The following is a 22,436-nucleotide window of genomic DNA, read 5'->3' as shown; positions in this document are numbered from 1 at the left end:
ATGAAATATGCTCATTCCCTGCTAATTCAACATTAACTGATCTCCTCATGATAATAGTTTGAATAGAATCCCATTCATTGATAGAATAAGTTCAAACTGATTTGAGGTGACATATCTGGTGTTTAATGCAACTATTTTATTATTTAACTTAATTTGATTCTCTTGTCGGTCAGGTTTTTATTTCTGTTTTACCATGCAAAACATACTATAATTTGATAAACAAAAACTAATTTTTCTCGTTTTAGGTATTCTACTCATATTCTTAAAATGGACTCAATTCTGTGAGTTGATTCCATTAGATTACTTTTCCTGTGGATTTTTCAGAATTTTATGCTTTTTGACTGTTTTATCATCCAACAAGACCGGCCGCTGGACTAATGTATGTTTGCATTTCATTTTCAATTGAATTTCTTCATTGAATTGAAATCATGTTTGTACTAACTTAATTGGAATTGGAATGTCTCTGAATGTGAAGTCATAACTTATCATATTTGAGATGCAAACTTTCCTGATTGTAATAAGAATATTTATCTACTTTACAGCATGCCAGTGTACCAAAAGATATAATATAAATTGATCAGCAAGTAACTCATATCTCAAGTAACAGATAATGATTATATTGAAACCAATTTCAATTCAATTGAATTCCTAATAGAGTGTTATTATTTTGGTTCTGCTATAACTTATAAATACCTGATTCCAAGGAATAAAAACATGAGTTTCAGTTAGAGTATTCAGTTGTTTTCGTGTTAACTTGATGTACTGTATTGATTTTCAGTTTTGTTCTTCGTCGCACTATTTTCTTCATAAAGCTTTTCTGCAGCTTTGACTGACGCCATCTATCCAGGAATAAACCTGGTCTTCGATCGAGAAATTGGATATTGGGCAGCTTCAAAACATAGTAGCTATGCAGCTTTTTCTGCTGTACACATTCATTCAAAAACGTATTCCTTTTATGCCGGCGCTTCACTCTCTTCAATATGTCACCGCTGGTCTTCAACTCACTCAGCTCCGTTAACGGAGGTAGTGCTTAACTCCGTTGGGCTCGGCTTCGCTACGATTTTTGACGAGACGCGACGAGATCGAAGGAGACAAGGGAAGGCGAGTGGCTCGCTACCGCTGATCTTGACAAGGAATTCGTCTTCTGGTCACACAATGCAGTGTGGGTGACAAGACGAACGCGAGCCGCTTGTGTTGGTCATTTGGCAAGCAACTCGGCGAAACTCTCGGTGATGCTCGTATGACTAGCATCTATTTTGACGCGATCTATCCGGGAACACCTGGCTAACGATAAAGACTTCAAATATATAATACCTTGCCTAATCTCTATCATAAAATGTTTGACTCTAATAAGAGTCAATAGTAGGCTAATCTTTCAATCGAAATATAATAAGCGTGAAATATCAAATACCATTCATACTATTGATAAAATTTATATGTGGAATGATTCCAGCATTTATGATTAATTTATTCCATTTTTAATAATTTTGTGTTTTTTTACAGAAAAGAGGGCAAAATGCCTGCGGTGCGCGGAGATGGCATGCGAGGACTCGCTGTCTTCATTTCTGATATCAGAAATTGTAAGTAAAATCCAATTACTATCATCTTATTGACAGATTGTATTAATCAGATTAAATCAAATAGTTATTTCACTCGTTTACTTATCAAATATCGGCTCTACTTTACTCGGCTAAAAGTTCCTACTGGCTTATACTTTCAAGTGAAACATATTTTTCATTACCCACTCACAAGTTCATGCGGGCATCATCCGCAAAAACATCCTAAATCTTCAGGATTTTTAAATATAGAATTTGACCCTTCCAGCAAATGATTTGAGACAAGTTAGGTTTGGATTTGGATCCATCTATAAAACCGTCCATCCAAAAGTGTCTTTTTATTTTCAGTGCGACTGGAATATATCCAATATTTTTCGTGATAAAGATAAATACAATCGTGTTTTTTATCAGATTAGATTATTGTTTGCCATATTCATTTTTCCCCCTGCAGTTATAAAATTCGCCTCAATTACTGCAAACAACGAATTACTTCCAATTTTCCCGGTAAATTGAGAATAATAAATTAGTTCTGTACACTACAAATACACTGCATTTTTGATATACTGTATTTTCTCTGTTGCGTCATTGGCGTTTTTGAGGTGGTCAAGCACTACCTCCGCAAACAATTCCGTAGTGCACTCTGATGACGTCAGAACAGGTAGGGCTCCTACACCAATAAAAACACTAGCTGATATAGATCAGCTGAGATCAACGAATTTTTATTGGTGTAGGAGCCCTACCTGTGCTGACGTCACACGAATGCACTACGGCTTTGTTTACGGAGGTAGTGGGTCAAGTCAATACCTACTATTACTTCCTACTATTACTGAAGTAATAGTAGGTATTGGCCAAGTCATGTTTCAAGAAAATCAGCTGGCATCCACCACATTACTTCAAGTTGTTCTTTTACCTCAAGCTGATTGAAGCAAGGCAAAAACGTTGGATAAGTCGCATGCAACATGCTCCAATCTAGTGCAACATATCGCGTGCAACATGTGCTCCAATCTAGTGCAACATGTGCTCCTCCCTCGTTCAACATGTCGCTTGCAAAATACTGAAAAGTGTCGTATTTTGAACTCTGTCTGTGCTGTTTCTATTGTATAGAGGAGAACGATCCCAGTTTTGTACTGATAAGGCGGCTGTTCATTGATAACAAATGTGGGAGGATAGTCTATGTTCGTGTCTGGTTTTTTCATTTATGATTTTGTTTTTCGCTCCTGAAAAATAATTTTAACGTAAAGTCGTTACCGATTTTGCTATAGATTTACTTATTATTGAAAACAACAGTCTGAATATAAATTTACAAAATTTGAACAAATCAATCTCATCAGAAATTTGAACAAATTCAAATTGGCGATGAAAATTTATCGTTAGGCTATAAGAAGCAATTAAAGAAAAATCAACTTTTGAATCTCAACATTTAGCCCACAGTATCTATGCTTTTAACAATTTTCCTTAAATTTTAAACTTATATTATCAAGAAATTCATACATATTTCACATCAAATACGTTCAGTGAGCTAGAATACATGAGTTTCTGGTTCTTGAGTGAAAATATTTCATAAATTGAGAATGTCGCTCTTCATTTGATTTATTTACTAATATTAAGAGGAATATTCTGAGCTTGAAGTCTCTGCGTTGATTTAAATTTATATGATATGTCTTATAATTTATCCAAATATCAAAATTGTCAATCAAACCAGACTCGGGAAATATTTAAGCTTAATGATTTATTGCATATATGATTATTGACGAAGTGTAGAAAAATATAAATTTCACCAAACATGCGAATACATTTATTAATGTATGTTGAAATAATCATGTGAATTCAATGATCGATTAAATAGAACTAAATTTCATTTGAATCGATCTAAATTGAATTAAACTTGTTCAGTTTTTGAAAAGCTATCCACAATAATTACTCTGAACATTACTTTGTTAATTGGAACCGATTTATATCAAAAACAATATTGAGGTGTAATTATAATAGCGACGAACAACTATTTATTTGCAAATAAATGAAGCCATTATCAAGTGGTTTTATTGAATCTAAATTGAGAAGCATGCAATGGGTCGTTGATTGTATTTGGCTGACATGTATGGGGGTCTGGCTTTGTTCCATTATTACATTCAGACTTGTGATAGGTTGTAGTAATTGTGGTAGGGAGGGAGGGGGTTGTGATCAATTCCTCCTCCCCTCCCTCCATCTGTTATTCAATAGGTGATACATTTTGATTGAACAGTTGTTGCTCTGGGGAATTCTGTTTCACTTTTCATCGATGATCGATTTGTTAAATGTGTTTGATTGAAAACTTATTACTTTAAAGATGATGATAACAATATTTTGTCTACTCGTTTACTGATAACTGTTAACTCGAATTCTTGTTGATAAGGAATAATATCTTGTCTGTTTATCAAATAATAAATAAACATTTATTATTTGCATTGTAAATAAATAAATAACCTATTCACATTACACTAACATTGATTGCGAGATCTAGTTCGGGAATTTTCAATTTTTTAATACAATCTTCACACTATTAATCAAGATAAGCTCCTGCTGTAGTGTGTCTTCTATTTTTAGAATATTGATTCATTATTTATTTTCTTGAGTGAATTCACAAAGAACCCAAACATTTAGGCCTACATAGATTGGAGATCTATTAGAAACAAAAATGAGTTCCATTAGGCCTACTCTCAACTCTCAACAGTTGAAGATTTTAAACTTACCAGAGGAAAGCATTTTTCAAATATGAAATAATGAATAAATAGCTGAATTATGAATATTTCAGAGATAAGAAGAAATCAAAACCAATTGTATTGAAAAGTTGAAAATTTCCGGATTTCCCGGAATTAGCTAGACCTCGCTATCAGTGTTATTACAATGTGAAGTAATTAATTAGATTTTTTAAAAATAAAATTGTAATATCTCTCAGCCATGTCTCTGATTTTATATTGAGCTGACTTGAAATCTTCACACTATTATTTAAGATAAGCTTCTGCTAAAGTGTGTATTCTATTTTTAGACTATTGACTCATTATACTCAATTTTTCCGAGTAAATTCACAAACACTCCATATTGTATGATAAAATTACTACAAAGTACATACATATTGTATGTAGGTACATAGTATATGCAGTACATATTGTACTACAAAAGCTTATTCTGAGATGTAGATTATTGAAAATAATGTTAGTGTTAAGTTATATCGCAAAAATAAATAATTTATTATGCAGTACCTATAAATAATTTCGTACAATAGAATGAAAACTGTCACAATCAGTTGGAAAAGGGGCCAAACAGAGCTTACTACTCCTCAAACAAAAACAAATCAATCAAATTATTTATCAATTACTAATTTGACCTCGTCCATACATTTGACCCATGGTCATTTTGAGAGTATTCTAAGAAAAAATAATAGTACTGTATTATCAATTATCTTCCTTCTGTAACTGGCCAACGTTTTTCAATATCGTTTATTTTAGACATTAATTGATTAATTTCCTACTTTATTATTACTTTCCTTGTCCTATTACCATAGGTAAGGAAAGTATTGCTTTCCAAAAAAAATTAAGGTACCCCAATTTCTAAATTTCTATACGTTTCAAGGTCCCCTGAGTCCCCTATATATATATATATATATATATATATATATATATATATATATATATATATATATATATATATATATATATATATATATATGTGTGTGTGTGTGTGTGTTATATATGTGTGAGTGTATGTGCGTCTGTGTACACGATATCTCATCTCCCAATTAACGGAATGACTTGAAAAATGGAACTTAAGGTCCTTATGCTAAGTATCCGACACGAACAATTTCGATCAAATGCGATTCAAGATGGCGGCTAAAATGGAGAAAATGTTGTCAAAAACAGGGTTTTTTGCGATTTCCTCGAAAATGGCTCCAACGATATTGATTAAATTCATACCTGGAATAGTCATTGATAAGCTCTATCAATTGCCACAAGTCCCATATCTGTAAAAATTTCAGGAACTCCGCCCCATCTATGCAATGTTGGATTTCAGATTCCCAATTATCAGGCTTCAGATACAATTTAAACAAAAAAATTCTAGTGGAGAAAATTGAGCATAAAAATCTCTACAATTAATGTTGAGTAACATTTTCACCTAAAATTGAAATTAAGCTCGAAATTCGAGAAAATGTGATTATCCAATTGCAAACTGTTGATTCTATTAAATCATTCACTATGAAGAGATATCAGACCTCGTATGTCTCCAGCTTTATTGTTCTGTCACCAGCTGGCTTAGATCTTTGTTTATAAGTAGACTTGTGATGCGCGTGAACACTAGCGTCAGGTGATCAATTCTAATAACGGCAAGGAAAGTTGTGTGAGTGCGCCACACCAGATTTTTTTCCGTTAGAAATACTATCAAATTCAGTGTGACCAATGTATTTTAGGTGTTTGAGTTCTATTGATGATCACTTGAATTTAATCGAACAATAATTCAAGGATTAAATTAGAATCATAAACTAGAATATTTATTCACAAATTAAATATAGTCAACAATGCAAATTGAATCAATACTCAATAGTAATTGAATTTCTAACAATTAAAAACACAAGGATCACATTGGAAACATATACATGAAGATTGATTCACAAATTAATATAGTCGACAATACAAATTGAACCAATAGTAAATGAATTTCTAACAATTCAAAACACAAGGATTACATTGTAATCATATACAAGAAGATTGATTCGCAAATCAAATTTAGTCGACAATACAAATCGAATCAATAGTAAATGAATTTCTAACAATTCAAAACTCAAGGATTACATTGGGAAAAATAATATACATGAAGATTGATTCACAAATTAAATAAATATAGTCGACAATACAAATTGAATCGATAGTAAATGAGTTTCTAATTTTCGCAAAAAAGATCAAGTAAAAGGACAAATTTGTGCCTCCTACATTTGAAGCTTATAATAAAATATTTGAGATGAAATAAATTACATTAATCAAATACCTAGATAGTAATGAACCACAAGAGGATCATAGCCTATCGTTTTAATAAAACATCAAATTTACAGTGAATGAATAAAAGTGATATTATATGAAATTGAATAATTCTTGAAAATAACTTTTCATCTCCCAAAATCATACAAATTTTGCAATTCTAATAATAATAAATTCATAGTCGAACCAGGCACGATTGAGATGTATGATTTACAATAATTTATAATGATACCATAATATTTTTATAAGATCTTATTATTGAGACGGGGATGAACTTGAGTTAAATAATCATCCGGCACCTTTCATCGAAGATATTCATCCTGTCCATATCATGAAAGAGAGATAATCCTTCACCCTTTATCGAAGATATCCATCTTGTCCATATCATGAGAGAAAGAGATATAATCCTCCACCCTTACCGAAGATATCCATCTTGTCCATATCATGAGCGAGAGAGAGAATTGATGGACCATTATACAATGAGAACTTATTGTCATCCTGTCATAATGTATTATAGTAGCCTTAGCCGTCTCTGATGTGCAGCTCTCACTTTAAACTGTCAGCATTGGGAAGCAATGGGATGCATTGATGCTATTTATGAGGGATGCTGGCAGTTTGAAGTGAGACTCGCTATAATAGGACACAATTGAATCATTCACATTTATCCTGCTGTCTCAATGTCTACGACCTTTGCTCTCTCTCTCGCTCTTGTTTGTAAATAGAAATCAATAGGGATTAGTCAATTGAAGTACATTTGCTAGACCAAGAACTTACTAGGTCGTTTTTATTCTAAAATAAAATTAGATTTTTTTCTAACTTGTGTCTTATTGGTGAACACAATTATCTCATGTTGAATCAGATAATCATAACTACTTAACATATAGTATCCGCTACTAATCTTAGATTAAGATTGATTGCTCCCAGTTGGTACAACCACATAATATATAGCCTAGAGCATAATAAAACTAGCTTCATATTTTGTAATTTGATTGTATGTATTTCTCCATAATTGAAAGAATAAAACGTTAATGTTGTCAATACCACTATATTTGTTCAAAATCAATTCAAGTTACATCAACATGGTACTAATTTAAATTGATGTTGAACAAATATAGTGTTATTGACAACATCAACGTCTTATTCCACCATGTTTTGTCTTTACATCCCATCGTAACTGATAATCTAATCAAATTGTAATCGATTTATAATGCATTAATTATAACTTTACAGACATACTTAACCTATTTCGGGCTATGTGTAACCTTATCTAAATTTGGCAGAGGAATAGCATAAGGTTATCTTATTTTTCTCTTCCTATCATTTTTGATGATGTAGGCTACTTATTGTATGAATCAATAAAGTCTTGAATGGTTTTCCTGGGATTTTACTTGAATCGTTATTCATTTCGGTTTCATATACATTTTTGTCGTCAACCTCTTAAAGAAGAATAATTTTTAGGTTGCAGGAAATTACAGAGCAAGAATTTTGATACGTCTCATCTTTCAACGATAAATAATCATATCTTTTCTGAAAGCTCTTTCATTCAAGTCAAATATCATTCAATGATACCTAAAATGTAGGCCTACTATGTTATTTACTGATTTCTGAGTTTCCATTGACTGCAAGCGATACGTCGAGAAACTTCATACTTGTCTGAGTAATAAATTATTTTGCTTAAGAGACTTTATTTGCTATTTTGTGATTCAAGTTTTTTACTCAATGTAAATATAAAGTTACTCCACAAGACAATACAGTAGCACTATTCGAATGATAAAAATCTTAGTTCATTGTAAGTTTACAGCCAGTCTTGAATGTTTTCTTCAGTTTTCACTTGAATGGATGAGTTGCTTCAGCAGCTCACTGCAATTCGAAGTTTTATTCTTTCTTTTAAAAATACTTGTGAAGTTTTAAACGTTAGTTGATAAGTGTTTCCCGTGTTTTATACATTTTTATTAACTTTCTTGTATGACAGATGGAAATAAATTGGAAGTTGCATTAAATTACAGCATTTAATTGGAATTTCGTCTAATAATAATTTTTCTTGTATGATTTTTGTTACTATTTCTTTTGATGACAAATAGATGTTAATTTACCAAATTTACTCAATTTTTATTTCTCTCTTTTGTATGAACTTTTGTTGACTTTCTTGTATGGTTCTCGTTGTAAATGATTTTTGGACGACAAATGATACTCTATATACACCAAATTTACTCAATTTTTGGTTCTCTCTTCTGTATAGTTTTACATTCTTGTATGATTTTCGTTTAAACGATTTTTTCGATGACAAATAAATCTGTATTCACAAAATCTACTCAATTTTTATTTCACTCTTCTGTATACATTTTCGTTATCTCTCTTTGTAAACAATTTTTTACAGTAATTAAATTTAAATCAGATTTTCTAAATTGATCGTCCTGTGTGTTTCATGCTAGGGAATCTTACTTTTTTTTACATAATATTCTTTATTGATTGGTTCATACAATAAGCACATCAAAATGATAGGGAGAGAAAAAATAAGGTAACTTTGTGCTATTCCTCTCCCAAATTTAGATAAGGTTACACATAGTCCGAAATAGGTCAAGTCTTGTAGTTGTTCACTACACAAAGTTTCTCAGTCCTTGATTATTTTCACTAAGTAAATGTTTAAATTTAGATGCTTCAAAACCAAACATAGAAGAAATATTTCATATTATTAACTCTTAACTCAATTGTTGTATCTTTGTGTGTTGCAGGCAAGAGCAAAGAAGCTGAGATAAAGCGAATCAACAAGGAGCTGGCCAATATACGGAGCAAGTTCAAAGGCGACAAAACCCTCGACGGTTACCAGAAGAAGAAGTATGTTTGCAAGCTGCTGTTCATATTTCTGTTGGGTCATGACATCGACTTTGGCCATATGGAGGCTGTCAACCTGCTCTCCTCCAATAAATACTCCGAAAAACAAATTGTAAGTTTGAAATATATAATATTAAGGGTCACTCTATCCAAAAAGTTGAACTGAAATTCTAGTTTAAACCATCAGCAGACTCAATTAAACCATATAATAATAAATGCGACCTTAAATTGATTAAATGGGTCTAATAGTTGAACCAACTTTGGATAAAGCGATACTAAATATTAGTAATAATAATAATAATAATAATAATAATAATAATAATAATAATACATAATATTCATTGCAAAATCAACCATTGTTTGTTCATTTTTTTAAATATTCTCAAATTGTGAGGAGTGACTAGATCTACTATAGTTATTTGTATATCTAGAGTGAAAAATGCCAATTTTTCTCCCTGAAGGGAAAGATTGATGCCCGAGGCGAAGCCAATTTCCCTGAGGGAGAAAAAGCATTTTTCACTCGTGATATACACAACATTTTTACATTTTTTTTATAAAACTAAATGAAATAATTTTAAAAACTTACGTGACCAGTAACAATGTGTTATAACATAACCTAAAGTCTCTGAAAAACAAATAATTTCAAGTAACAGTGATTTCCATAGTCAGGTCCACGTTTTAATGGCAGTATATGATTAACATTGTATTTGCTATTCTTATTACTTCAAAGCGTTTGAAGACATCCAAAATATGCTCTTGTTCATTTGATTAATTTTGAATAAAATATTTGTGTCTTTTGGTGAATTTGTTGAATCTTTTACTGAACTAACTGAAATTCGTTGATTTTCACAGGGTTACCTGTTCATATCCGTTTTGGTGAACACTAACAGCGATCTGATCAAATTGAAGTTCTGTTCTGTAGCAGTATCGATTGCAGTTTTTGTTGGTGGCTTTCTTGATCGCAAGCGGGTTTTATTTGCATTTTCAATATCCTCATGTATTCTCAGGTCTGGGTTATTTGAAATTTTTTCAAATTCTCTGATGAGAGCATTTTTACGACGCAGGTTTGGTGGTGGTATGTGGCTTAGAACTGGAAGCCATTCAGTAGGTGTTGATTTGATGACTCCACTAATCATTCTCATTGTATTGTTGAGTTGGGCATCTATTCTGTGTGTGTGAGGACTGTTTAGCCACACAGGTGCACAATATTCAGCAGCAGAAAATACAAGACTCAGAGCTGTTGAGCGCAGGGTTGAAGCTGAAGCCCCCCAGCTAGTTCCACAAAGCTTTTGAACAACATTATTCCTGGTCCTCAACTTTTCCGCTGTTTTTGTTAAGTGGGCTTTGAAGGAGAGAGTTCTATCGAGTGTTACGCCGAGGTATTTAGGAGTGCTGTTATGGAGGAGCAATGTGTTCTCAAATTGAATTTTGAGTTCTTTCTTGGCAAGTTTGTTGTTTAGGTGGAAGCATGAAACCTCTGTCTTGCTGGCGTTTGGCTTCAAGCGCCATTGTCGAAAATATCTTCCAAGTTTTTCCAGATCTTGAGTTAAGACTTCCTCTGCTTCTTCAAATGATTTAGACCCAGTTGCTAGTACCCAATCATCAGCATAGCCAAACTTTTTAGACTGAGTCTCTGGCAAGTCAGCAATGTAAAGACTGAAGAGCAAAGGTGCAAGGACTGAGCCTTGTGGCAGGCCATTTTTCAGTTTTCTTTGTGTACTCTTGTTGGCACCCATGATGACTTGGAATGTACGATCACTCAGCATGTTGTTTAGAAGACGAGCTGTCAGTTTACATGGGATTACCTGAAGAAACTTATATATCATACCCTCCCTCCAAACTGTGTCATAGGCTGCAGACAAGTCGATGAAAGCAGCGGAGGTTTTAAGCCTCTCCTGGAATCCTCTTTCAATGAATGTGGTAAGTGACAGAACTTGATCACAGGTGCTTCGCTTTGGTCTAAAACCAGCCTGTTCAATTGGTATTACATCAAAGATCTTCTGACAAATTCTGTTGTAGATTAGCCTTTCCAGTAATTTGAAGAGTACTGATAGTAATGCTATAGGCCTATAGCTTGCTGGCAAGTCTGCAGGTTTTCCAGGCTTCAAAATTGCTATTATTTTTGATTGCTTCAATTCCTTTGGTATGTTACCTGTCTGCATAATATCAGTGAAAAATCTTGCCAGCCATACTTTAGCATATTTTCCACAGTTGATAAGGAATTCTGGATTTATGTTATCAAATCCTGGTGCTTTACCAGGCTTTGTGTCCCTGAGTGCAAATCCAATTTCTTCAGGTGAAAAAGGCTGACCATATTCTGTTGCCATTGCTTCATTTTTCAGCTTTTTCAGTTCATGCTTAATCTTAATTGAATGTTCCTTATCTTTTGGTACTCTGGATGTGGCTGTTATATGAGATGCTACATCATTTGGACTGACACCTGTCTTTGGTCTCTGGGCAGGTGCTGCACTGCCCAATTTCCTCAGCAAAGTCCAGGCTTGGCGGCTTGAGGTCTGGAAGTTGAGACTTTCTACTGTTTCCATCCATTTTTGTTTTCTTGCAGAGTCAAGGCTTTGGAGAAGTTGGTCTGCCACCTCCTGATCACCAGTCTCATTAAAGCAATGGTAGAGTTCCTCACTATCTTGAGACCAGCCTGGAACATATTCCCTGCGATACCCCCTGGGAATGCATTTCTTAGCAGTGCTAATCACTGCTCCAATAAACCTGCTACAGTTTTTGCTGGTAGGTGGGATCCATCCCAGGCATTTGTCCAACTCATTTGAGAAGAGTTCCCAATTAGCTTTTCTGAAGTTCCACCGAGGACGAGGTATGGAGGTTACTAATGGGATTTGGATGCCCAACCTTATTATAACTGGCCTGTGTTGACTGTGGGGGAAGTCACAAAGAACTCTGCGGCTGACTGGTAGAGGTTTGCCTCTCTCATCAGTTGATGCAAAACATAAATCTGGGTTGTATCCCTGTCTCCAAGCAGCCGAGCTGAATGTGAATCTGTCCTTGGCGTCATAAACAAGGTTTAAGTTTTCATCCTCGGCCCATCTCACTACAGCTTCCCCATTTGCATCACAGTGTCTGTATTTCCACTGTTCATGATGGCTGTTGAAGTCACCCAAGTATACAGCAGGGTTAGGTTGTGTTTGGATTACTGTGCTTGGCCATGCCACAGCCGGCGGCTTATAAATATTGGTTACAGTAATGCTTCCTATTTTGACGACCACACTATGGATTTCATTATCTGAGGAAGTGGAGATAAGAGAAGCATTTTCTATATCATGTCTCACGTAAGTCGCTACTCCATATGCTTGATGATATGTGGCACCAAGTAAGTCATATCCGGGTATCTTGCCTCTATTTTTCAATTGCTCCTCAGTGTCACAGTGAGTTTCTTGAAGTGCAACCAGATCAATATTGTCTCTTTTTAAAATCTTAGATAAGTACTGACTCTTAGAATAACTTATGCTTTCTATATTCAAGTGGCAAATTTGGACTGATGGTCCAATATTTCTTGTCGGCAAGTCCTGAGAAGGACTGTTGGTTTTGTGGGTTTTGTGTATCGGCAGGTTCATTTCGAATACTGATTAAGAGTCTTGAATAGTCAGGAGAACCACTTGATTTGTTTGTGTTTTTGGTGAATTTGTTGAATCTTTTACTGAACTAACTGAAATTCGTTGATTTTCACAGGGTTACCTGTTCATATCCGTTTTGGTGAACACTAACAGCGATCTGATCAAATTGATCATTCAAAGCATCAAGAATGATCTTGCATCCAGGTAAATCATTTCTATTCATTTTGCAAAGTATGAACTAAATTTATAAAGACTTTTTGGATAGATGATTATCTACATAATTTATTCTTCACTATTATTTATTTTTATGATTTTAAACCTACTTTGTTAGAATAGAATGTTTTTGAACTAGGCTTCTTCCCTATTGAATATCATCTATTGGAAAACTATGCAATATAAAGTATTAATAATGAATCAATTATGCTGTACAGTGCAAACTTAATACCTTTTGTGGAATAAAACATTGTAACTAAAGTCTGTGAGATATTACTTTTAACACGGTTCTTTCTCGAAGACAGAGAGGTCCGATGCTCTATCCTCCACTAATCACTCCCACTACCTAGCAGCATTCTAACGCGTCGCGCCAACACTCCCCTCCAGTTATTGCCTGGTATTGTTCCAAAATCGTTTACTGGTCAGCAGGTATATTGGTGTGTGTGATTATGGAGATGTGTTCATCACAAGAACGTAAAGCGAAGTGACACGGTGCATCCAATTGTGCGCAGGATGACCGTCTCTGTCTATGCTACAAACTGTGGAAGGAGAAATGGGTTTCTCGTCTTCATGTTAAAAGTAATATCTCACGGACTTTAGTTTACTTTCTATTCCCTATTTTAAAAGAAAACAAACAAAGCTTTGAAATTAATATTGAGATTCATCTTCTCTTGTTAGCACATCTTATTTTTTTTCTCTCTACAAAATATTTCTTCATTGAAGAACATTTCATGTCATCCATAATAAATTCATGTCCATGCTTATTTTTATCCATTCTTTATACTTTCCTTACCCTATTACTACAGGTAAGGAAAGTATTGCTTTCTAAAAAAAATTAAGGTACCCTAATTTCAAGTTTTCTATACGTTTCAAGGTCCCCTGAGTCCAAGAACATGAGTTTTGGGTATTGGTCTGTGTGTGTGTGTGTGTGTGTATGTCTGTGAACACCATAACTCCATTCCTAATTAACCGATTGACTTGAAATTTTAAACTTAAGGTCCTTATACCATGAGGATCCGACAATAAGAAATTCAATAAAATTAAATTCAAGATGGCGGAAAAAATGGCGGATAATTACTAAAAAACCATGTTTTTCACGGTTTTCTCAAAAACGGCTCTAACGATTCTCTTCAAATTTATATCATGGATAGCTATTTATAAGCCCTATAAACTGACATAAGTCTCATTTCTGGGAAAATTGCAGGAGTTCCGTAATATTCTTAAGAAAAATGGCGGATAATTACTAAGAAACCATGTTTTTCACGATTTTCTCAAAAATGACTTGACGATTTTTTCAAATTCATACCCTGTATAGTTATTTATCAACTCTATCAACTGGCATGCGTCTCCTTCCTGAGAAACTAATGGGGGTCCACCCCATCCTAGATAAATGTACTTTGTAACCTCCTTCTCGTACGTGAGGTAGGAAGGTAGAGCAGTTTATGAAATATACCGCCAATCGTCATTATGTTATTCCCCTAAATTATTCTTGTTTGAGAATGAGGCTTACAGTTCAATGATCAAGGAAAGTTGTGTGAGTGTACCACACCAGATTTTTTACACAAATAATCCAAATTTTGCTTCATTTCTAATTCATATGTGTTGCATTTATTTCAGAAACCCGATTCACGTGAACCTGGCAATGCAATGCATCGCCAACATTGGAAGCAAAGAGATGGCTGAAGCTTTCGGCTACGACATTCCAAAGCTTCTTGTCTCAGGGTAAGTGCACTTAACCTACTTTTTTAATGGACCACCGTACTTTAATTATTTGACTCTTTAATATAACAATCAAGATTCCAACTTTTGTATGAATTATTGGAAAATGAGAAAACTTGCACATAAAACTTTTATACTTCTACCAAAGTTCATACTTTAAGTTATATAATTTTCTATTCCTCACGCTGAAAACATATTAAACTAGTGAGCCCTCCGGGCTGTAGAACTTGCTCAAAATGCCGCTGATATTCTATCAGCTGTTTTATTTGAAATCTGTTGGAATGGAGTCGATTACAATATTCTTCATTACTTCTATATTATTTTTCCTTCTCGTGATTATTGATTCTATTTATAGCGTACATTATATTTATTCATAAATGACACTGATGTAATAACATTGTTGGATAAAATTCTTATGCAATTCTTGTGTTACTTTTCTTCCAAATTTATGTGATGATACAGTCCAAAAAGTAGGTTGGGCTATTTTCCCTCCATAAAATCACTTCACTTATATGGGCTACTTTATTCAAATTAATAAAAACAATATAAAACTTGTAGTAACCTTTTATTAAAACCTAAAAAAAGTGAAAAAGTTTTTATAAAAGGGTACTACAAGTTTTATATTGCTTTTATTAATTTTTCCTCCATATTATATTGTTCCATGTTATTGAGCAGATATCCTTTCTCGCCCTATAAATGATAATATGAGATAGTCATTCTTATTGTCCAACGAACTCTGTCTGTGTAATAGTTCAAATAATATGTGTTGAAAATTTGAAGTTGATTGATGGAAGCCTTCGAAGGTTATCGTCGAACAAACAAACACATCCTCAAACGGAAAACGACTCGAGCCTCAAGTATAAACTCTCTACGCTCGTTCAACATTCATTTCAATGCACGAACTTCAACAATACGACATGAACAATCCAGTTCGATAACTGTCGGTTAATTTTGATATTGCTATATTTGGAAATTTCTATCGAATTTTTTTCAAACTATTTGTGTATTTTTTGTAATTTCTAATGTTAATTTTGAATATTGTTATTATATTTTTTGTAATGTTCGTGTTTTGATCATTTTTTCTGTTAATCAAGAATTTATTATGTATCTGATTAGGATAGCGACTCTTATTTGTATGATTACTTGCTCAAGAACAAATAATAAAACTATTTGATTTGATATTGATTTTGAAAACTATTTGAACTATTGTGTTTTGATAAAGTGAATGTTTGTTTGGATTGTAGCGACACGATGGACGTAGTGAAGCAGTCGGCTGCCCTCTGTCTACTGCGTCTGTTCCGCACCTCGCAGGAGATCATCCCGGGCGGCGAGTGGACGTCACGCATTGTGCACCTACTCAACGACCAACACCTGGGCGTCGTCACGGCCGCCGCCTCCCTCATCGACGCCCTCGTCAAACGCAACCCCGACGAGTACAAGGGCTGTATTAGTCTTGCCGTGTCAAGGCTTAGCAGGGTATGTTGAGAAGAATCCATCACAGTAAAACCTCGATGATTCGTACATCTATAATTCGTAAACCTCTACAATACTACAATACGTAATCCTCTATAATTCTTAGTGGAAGCTCGGTCTCTTGGAAACCCTGCATACTTCATAGTAAAGCAATTTATTTCGGTGCAATGATTTCTGGCTGCTGGTAGGCCGTTGAGTACTGAGGAGGAGATTTCGGTTTCAGCAAGATTCCTGGGCATAATACTGGATAGAAACTTAACATGGCAGGAGCACATTGAATCAATGTGTAGCAAACTATCCACATCACTCTATGGGATAAGAAGAATAAGGAGAATAGCAAATAAAAGCACTGCAATGATGGACTATCATTCACTATTTGCTTCACACATCAGTTTTGGCATAATAGCCTGGGGAAGCGCACCGCACACATACATAGAACAAATACTGATATTACAAAAGAAATCAATAATGATTATGAACTGTTTGCCATATGATGCTCTCTGCAGACCTTATTTCAGAAGGGACAGAATCTTTACAGTAGTATCCCTCTATATCTACAAGACAATTCTATGTATAAAAAAGTATGTAACGCTTATGCCATGTAGACACAATATACATGAACATGATACAAGAGGGAAAACGATTTCGACCTCCCATATAGTAGACAGCTGAAAACGCAGACGCAAACGCCACAAACACAGTGTCTCCGCTTTCATAATTTCCTGCCACACGATATAAAAAGTATAAAAGAGCCTAAACCATTTAAGCAAGCTCTAAAAAATACCTTTTAGACAATCCACTCTATTCACTGAAGGAATTTCCAGTGAAGAGTGTGATTGACAAATAGCGACTTTCATTCTCTCCTTGACGTGCCCCTCATCCTTATGATGTAGGTGGTGAAATAAAAATGAAATGGATCCCTCGATAATTCTTAGTAAAAGAATTAAGATTTCATTATTTAGAATCAAGGTGGTTTCCCACATATCAGTATCACGGCTTAGCAGGGTATGTTTATAAGACTCAATATTAAGAAATTAGGTGGATTCTCAATTATTAGTATCACGGCTTAGCAGGGTATGATGAGAAGATACATTTATTGAGAATTGAGGTGTATTCCCAATTCTTAAGTATTATCACGGCCTAGCAGGTTATGTCCAGTTGGTTTATTCCTATTCACAAACATATGATCGAGCCAATGATTGGAAGAGAATGAACAGGATTAAGGCCCGGATTCTGGAACACTTATTAAATCTAAATGCTGTCAACGTCTGTAAGGGTATGTTCATGATGTCAATCTCCAGAACAAACTGGATTTTTGGGGAAATTTCCAATTGCTTTGAAAATAATTTTATTTCACTTTAAAATTGGACATACAATGTTATACAACTCTATTTTATTTTGGTTTCAGATTGTGACAGCAAGCTATACAGATCTTCAAGATTACACGTATTATTTTGTTCCTGCACCATGGTTATCTGTTAAATTATTGAGATTATTACAAAATTATACTCCACCAGGTAAGTTGTATTCAACTTAATTAGTAGTAGCCTATTATGTTCATTCATAGCTGTGATATTCCGTTTCTCATTAAACAATTTAACATCAACCATTCAATCAATTATTTATTACTGATTTTATTGAATAGAATAGAACTGAGTAGAGCAAGAATGATTGAATCTAATCTCAACATTTTTTCAATGATAGTACAGTATTAACAAATTACTAGTAAAACATAATAACTAGTAGCTATTTCTAGATTCAGATTTAACTGTTCTAATGATTGTTAGTCCATATTAATGAACGTATTTTATCCTCTGTTTATCGTACAATTATCTTCTCTATTCGTTCAGTAATTTTTTCTATCTTTTACTTGTCTTACTTGTAAAACATTTCTAGATTCAGATTAAACTATTCTCATTATTGTGAGTGCATATTGATGAACTTATTTTCTCCTCTGTTTATCGTACAATTATTTTCTCTATTTCATACAGTGATTTTATTTTCTATATCTTTTTTCTAGATGATCCGGGGGTTAGAGGTCGTCTGAATGAGTGCTTGGAAACGATTCTGAACAAGGCGCAAGAACCACCCAAATCAAAAAAAGTTCAACATTCCAATGCGAAAAATGCTGTACTCTTTGAAGCAATCAGTCTAATTATACATAATGACAGGTGGGTGAAAATCAGTTAATTACTTTCTTGTTTGTTTTGCCGTACTGTCTTCTTGTTATAACTAAAAAAATAAAATTCTATTATACTCTATTGATATATTTCTTCCATCTGTGTGTTTTCAATCTATTAAGGAGATTGGTCTTCTCATAAAGTGTTAGAACGTAGTACGTTTTTAGAATTAGGTCCAATCGGACCTAACGTTTTCGAGAATCGGCTAAACATTTTTGCCTGAGTTGCGAACGCTTTGTTTCCCCACATCGCAGAAACAAACCGAAAACTTGACGTACTGAAATCTTGATGAACTGAAAACTAGATGAACTGGAAACTTCACGAATTGGATAATTGACAAAATGAGAACTTGACGAATTTGAATTCGCTTGATCGGGCACTATCAGCTGTTAGTCAAGGTCATTTCATTCTCTGCCCTAGGGCCGAAAGTGAACATTTTCTGGCCTCCAGCTGATCTCGTGAGAAACTGTTCTCTTTCGACCTCCTTAACCCCATAGACTTTCGAGGTCCGAAAACAGCTCATTATGTTCCAGCGTGGCGAAAAATCATTGTCCGATCAGTTGTTACTCATTTATTTTTCTGTTGAAAACTGTTATTATTTTCCATGTTTCTGGAAATTAATTTTGAAACTTGTTTTTTGTTTAGTGAGCCCCAGCTACTAGTCCGCGCTTGCAATCAGCTGGGTCAGTTCCTGTCCAACAGAGAGACGAACCTGCGGTACCTGGCGCTGGAATCGATGTGCTCTCTCGCCACCTCAGAACTGTCACACGAGGCTGTCAAAAAGCACCAGGAAGTTGTCATTTTATCCATGAAGGTCAGTTCAATCTCACAAAAATATTCTACAAAACACTTATAAATTGATTATTCTTACACAATTCTACAAGACTTTTTGATCAGTCCTGGCTCTACTTGAAATTGACAAGAAAATACTTCTTCTCGAAAAGCCTTATCTGGTTGATTCTCGTGACATGATTAAAATTCAACAGGCTTTTGTGCAACCGGGCTTAGCAACTAAATTCAATCTTTCCTGAAGTTCCAGTTTTTACTTTATAACCGGTTGCATAAATGGCTGTCAGAAATTTAATATTCTATTCTCCGTAAAGGTCAGCTTTTTGGAGATCAAACACTGATTTATATTAGTACAATAGTCTTTTTAGGGCCGTTTGCGCAGTCAAAGCTTAATCTGAATTTAAACAGCTGGAGCCTTAAACTAGAAATTAACCACATTGATTGCGTTTAAAGCCACTGATCAATTATTCCATCGTGTTTTTTTACGTTCAGTAAAAACCTGATCACAGATTAGTGATTACAGATGTACCACAGAATGGAAAGTCGGCTAGTATCCTGACGCCAAAATCCGCCATCTTGAAAGAAAGTGTAGCATTGTAATATAGCGGTAGTTTCAATTTCTAACAAGATGATGCAGTGTCGTGGTCTTGGTGCACTCAAGTCCTGGTTAGATTGATACCTTCCATTCTGTATGTATTCTGTGGCTGAACGGTTGCTCATGAGTCATGACTGACAGATGTTTCGTCTGCTGCTTACATTTTTAAACAAAACTAGAACCTAACAACCTATCTCATTGTATAATCAATTGAAATGAAATACCATCAAGTAATTGGAGTTGTTTAAAATGCTTTGGATAATATTTTAAATGTTATTGAATTTATGTAATCATGCATTTCTGTGCTCCCAAATACATTATAATGCAGTCCATTATAATTGTAAACAACCTCATATTTAGCCATGTCAGTTTACGTTCAGCTACTCTGTTTACGTTCTTTTCCATCGGTAGAAAGTACGATGAGCTTGATCAGTGAACGAACCGGATATGACGTATTTTTTTCTTATCAGTTAGACCAAAGACCTTGAAGAGGTATAAACTCACAATGCCTATGTCTTCCCAATGCTAGCTCTTACTTGAAATTGAAGGCTGCCATTGAGGTATTTTAGCGTGATTTATTATATAATATATATTTTGTAATATTATAGATTACAAAAATCTTCAAGATCTTTAGTATGTAATAATCTTCCAGGTTGTCCCCTCAATGGCCGATTTCAATTCCAAGTACAATAGAAATTTAATCTTCAATCAATACTCAGTACTTATTAGTTGAGAACTGAGAACTAATAATACTTGAAAATACTACTATCATAATGTGTTAATTTTTGGAAGTAGCCATCAATTTGAGAATGCTATACAACTATACAACTTTCACAGAACTTGATAACATGTGATAGAGCTTTGAACCCTTGTTGATGACGTATTTGTATTGATCGGCGACATATTACTTGATATGTTTTATTAAACATGTCCGATGTTATTTATTTCTAAGCTACATTTTTTTTTGTAGATGGAGAAAGATGTGTCAGTACGGCAACAGGCTGTTGATCTTTTGTACGCCATGTGTGATAAAAGCAATGCTGAGGAAATAGTGCAGGAAATGTTGAACTACCTAGAAACCGCCGATTATTCTATTAGGGAAGAAATGGTAAGCAGTTGATCCAGTATACCTAGAATAAAATGTATTTATCCAATGTATCTATTCTACTTCATGTTAGATGATCTTACTAGGCTGTTCACTTACAGTTGATTAATTAAGAATCAATAAAATAATCGCAAATTGAAACTCTGATGTAACATCAAGGCATGTAGAATAACATATTTGTTGTATCAGGGGGATCTTAGTAAGAGGATTAATCTTTGATGATATCTGTCTCTGAAAATAATCACATGTATTTCAATTTGTATCTAATTTCTTCCTGTATCTAATTTTTTCCAAGATCAATTTTCAACACTGATACATTTGTATAAAATGTATATATTGAGTCTAGAAATAATGTTTGTGTCAAGAAATTGATATCAATTTGAAGAATGTCAATATAAAGAATATAAATTTAATATTCTAGTATCTCATTCGATCAAAATCTTATTAGACCAATAAAGTTTTCTGAAGACAAATGGAATACAGTCCTAAAAAATTTAGTCATAACAGAAGTGTGTTATCATTGCCCCTCACTCAAAAACTGGTTGAGTTTGACGTCTATCTCACTATGTTGTGTATACTAATAATTAGTGAGATACGCGTCAAACTCAACTAGTTTTTAAACACAATTATTGTGTTTAATTTCATTGTTTGTTTATCAATCTTATTATTTATTTATTTATCACATTGTGTACAAATTCTTAAAATAAGGAAAGGCACAACAGGCTTATACCCAAAACTGTCCCATTTAGTTAGGCCTTCTCTAATTAATCTCATTGTTTATTAATCTTATTAACAATGCTTTTTACCTTTATCCATCTTTGGCTAACTATTATTGTCCTTGATTGTGATAGCAAATGAATGAATATTTGTTCTTATATTAAAACGACCCTTTCTCAAGTGTGAAGATTTGACATTTGAAATTCTGTCACTACTTGAGAATGTGATATATGCCTGAATCTAGTCGTATTTTATATAAATATATAAAAAGGGTTACAAGATACTAAAGATGCTATGATTTTTGTTCACTTTTAAGCACTGAACACATCCACTAGAATAAGTACTTAGTTAATCCCTAACACTTTTTGTTTTGTAATCTTTCTGTAAAAAGGAAATTCATTCTTCTTCCATTCTACTTCCTCACAAATCAATTCATAATTGATTAATCAATTCAGGTGCTGAAAGTGGCTATTCTAGCCGAGAAGTACGCAACGGATTACACGTGGTATGTGGATGTGATCCTGAATCTGATTCGAATAGCGGGCGACTATGTGTCTGAGGAGGTGTGGTACAGGGTCATACAGATTGTCATCAACCGAGATGACGTGCAAGGATATGCTGCTAAAACTGTTTTCGAGGTGAGTATTCCAAAATTATTCCTCAATGA

At 34.0% G+C, this 22,436-nt stretch overlaps 1 protein-coding gene across 1 annotated transcript in view; it reads left to right on the top strand.

The window, feature by feature from the left end:
* The window catches only part of LOC111055125 (AP-2 complex subunit alpha), a 42,846-nt gene that overhangs the window by 656 nt on the left and 19,754 nt on the right, over positions 1-22,436 (top strand). Inside the window, exons 2-11 of the mRNA XM_022342294.2 lie at positions 1,504-1,580; positions 9,295-9,506; positions 13,094-13,182; positions 14,809-14,913; positions 16,155-16,386; positions 17,792-17,900; positions 18,404-18,554; positions 19,209-19,377; positions 20,918-21,055; positions 22,225-22,407. Of these exons, the coding sequence (XP_022197986.1) occupies positions 1,517-1,580; positions 9,295-9,506; positions 13,094-13,182; positions 14,809-14,913; positions 16,155-16,386; positions 17,792-17,900; positions 18,404-18,554; positions 19,209-19,377; positions 20,918-21,055; positions 22,225-22,407 (1,452 nt within the window). The 5' untranslated portion in view covers positions 1,504-1,516. The remainder of the gene's footprint in view (positions 1-1,503; positions 1,581-9,294; positions 9,507-13,093; positions 13,183-14,808; positions 14,914-16,154; positions 16,387-17,791; positions 17,901-18,403; positions 18,555-19,208; positions 19,378-20,917; positions 21,056-22,224; positions 22,408-22,436) is intronic.

This window comes from Nilaparvata lugens, chromosome 12 (assembly GCF_014356525.2).
Source record: "Nilaparvata lugens isolate BPH chromosome 12, ASM1435652v1, whole genome shotgun sequence".
NCBI lineage: Eukaryota > Metazoa > Arthropoda > Insecta > Hemiptera > Delphacidae > Nilaparvata > Nilaparvata lugens.
Note: the sequence above shows the minus strand (reverse complement) of the source record. Positions and strands in the feature narration are given on the sequence as shown.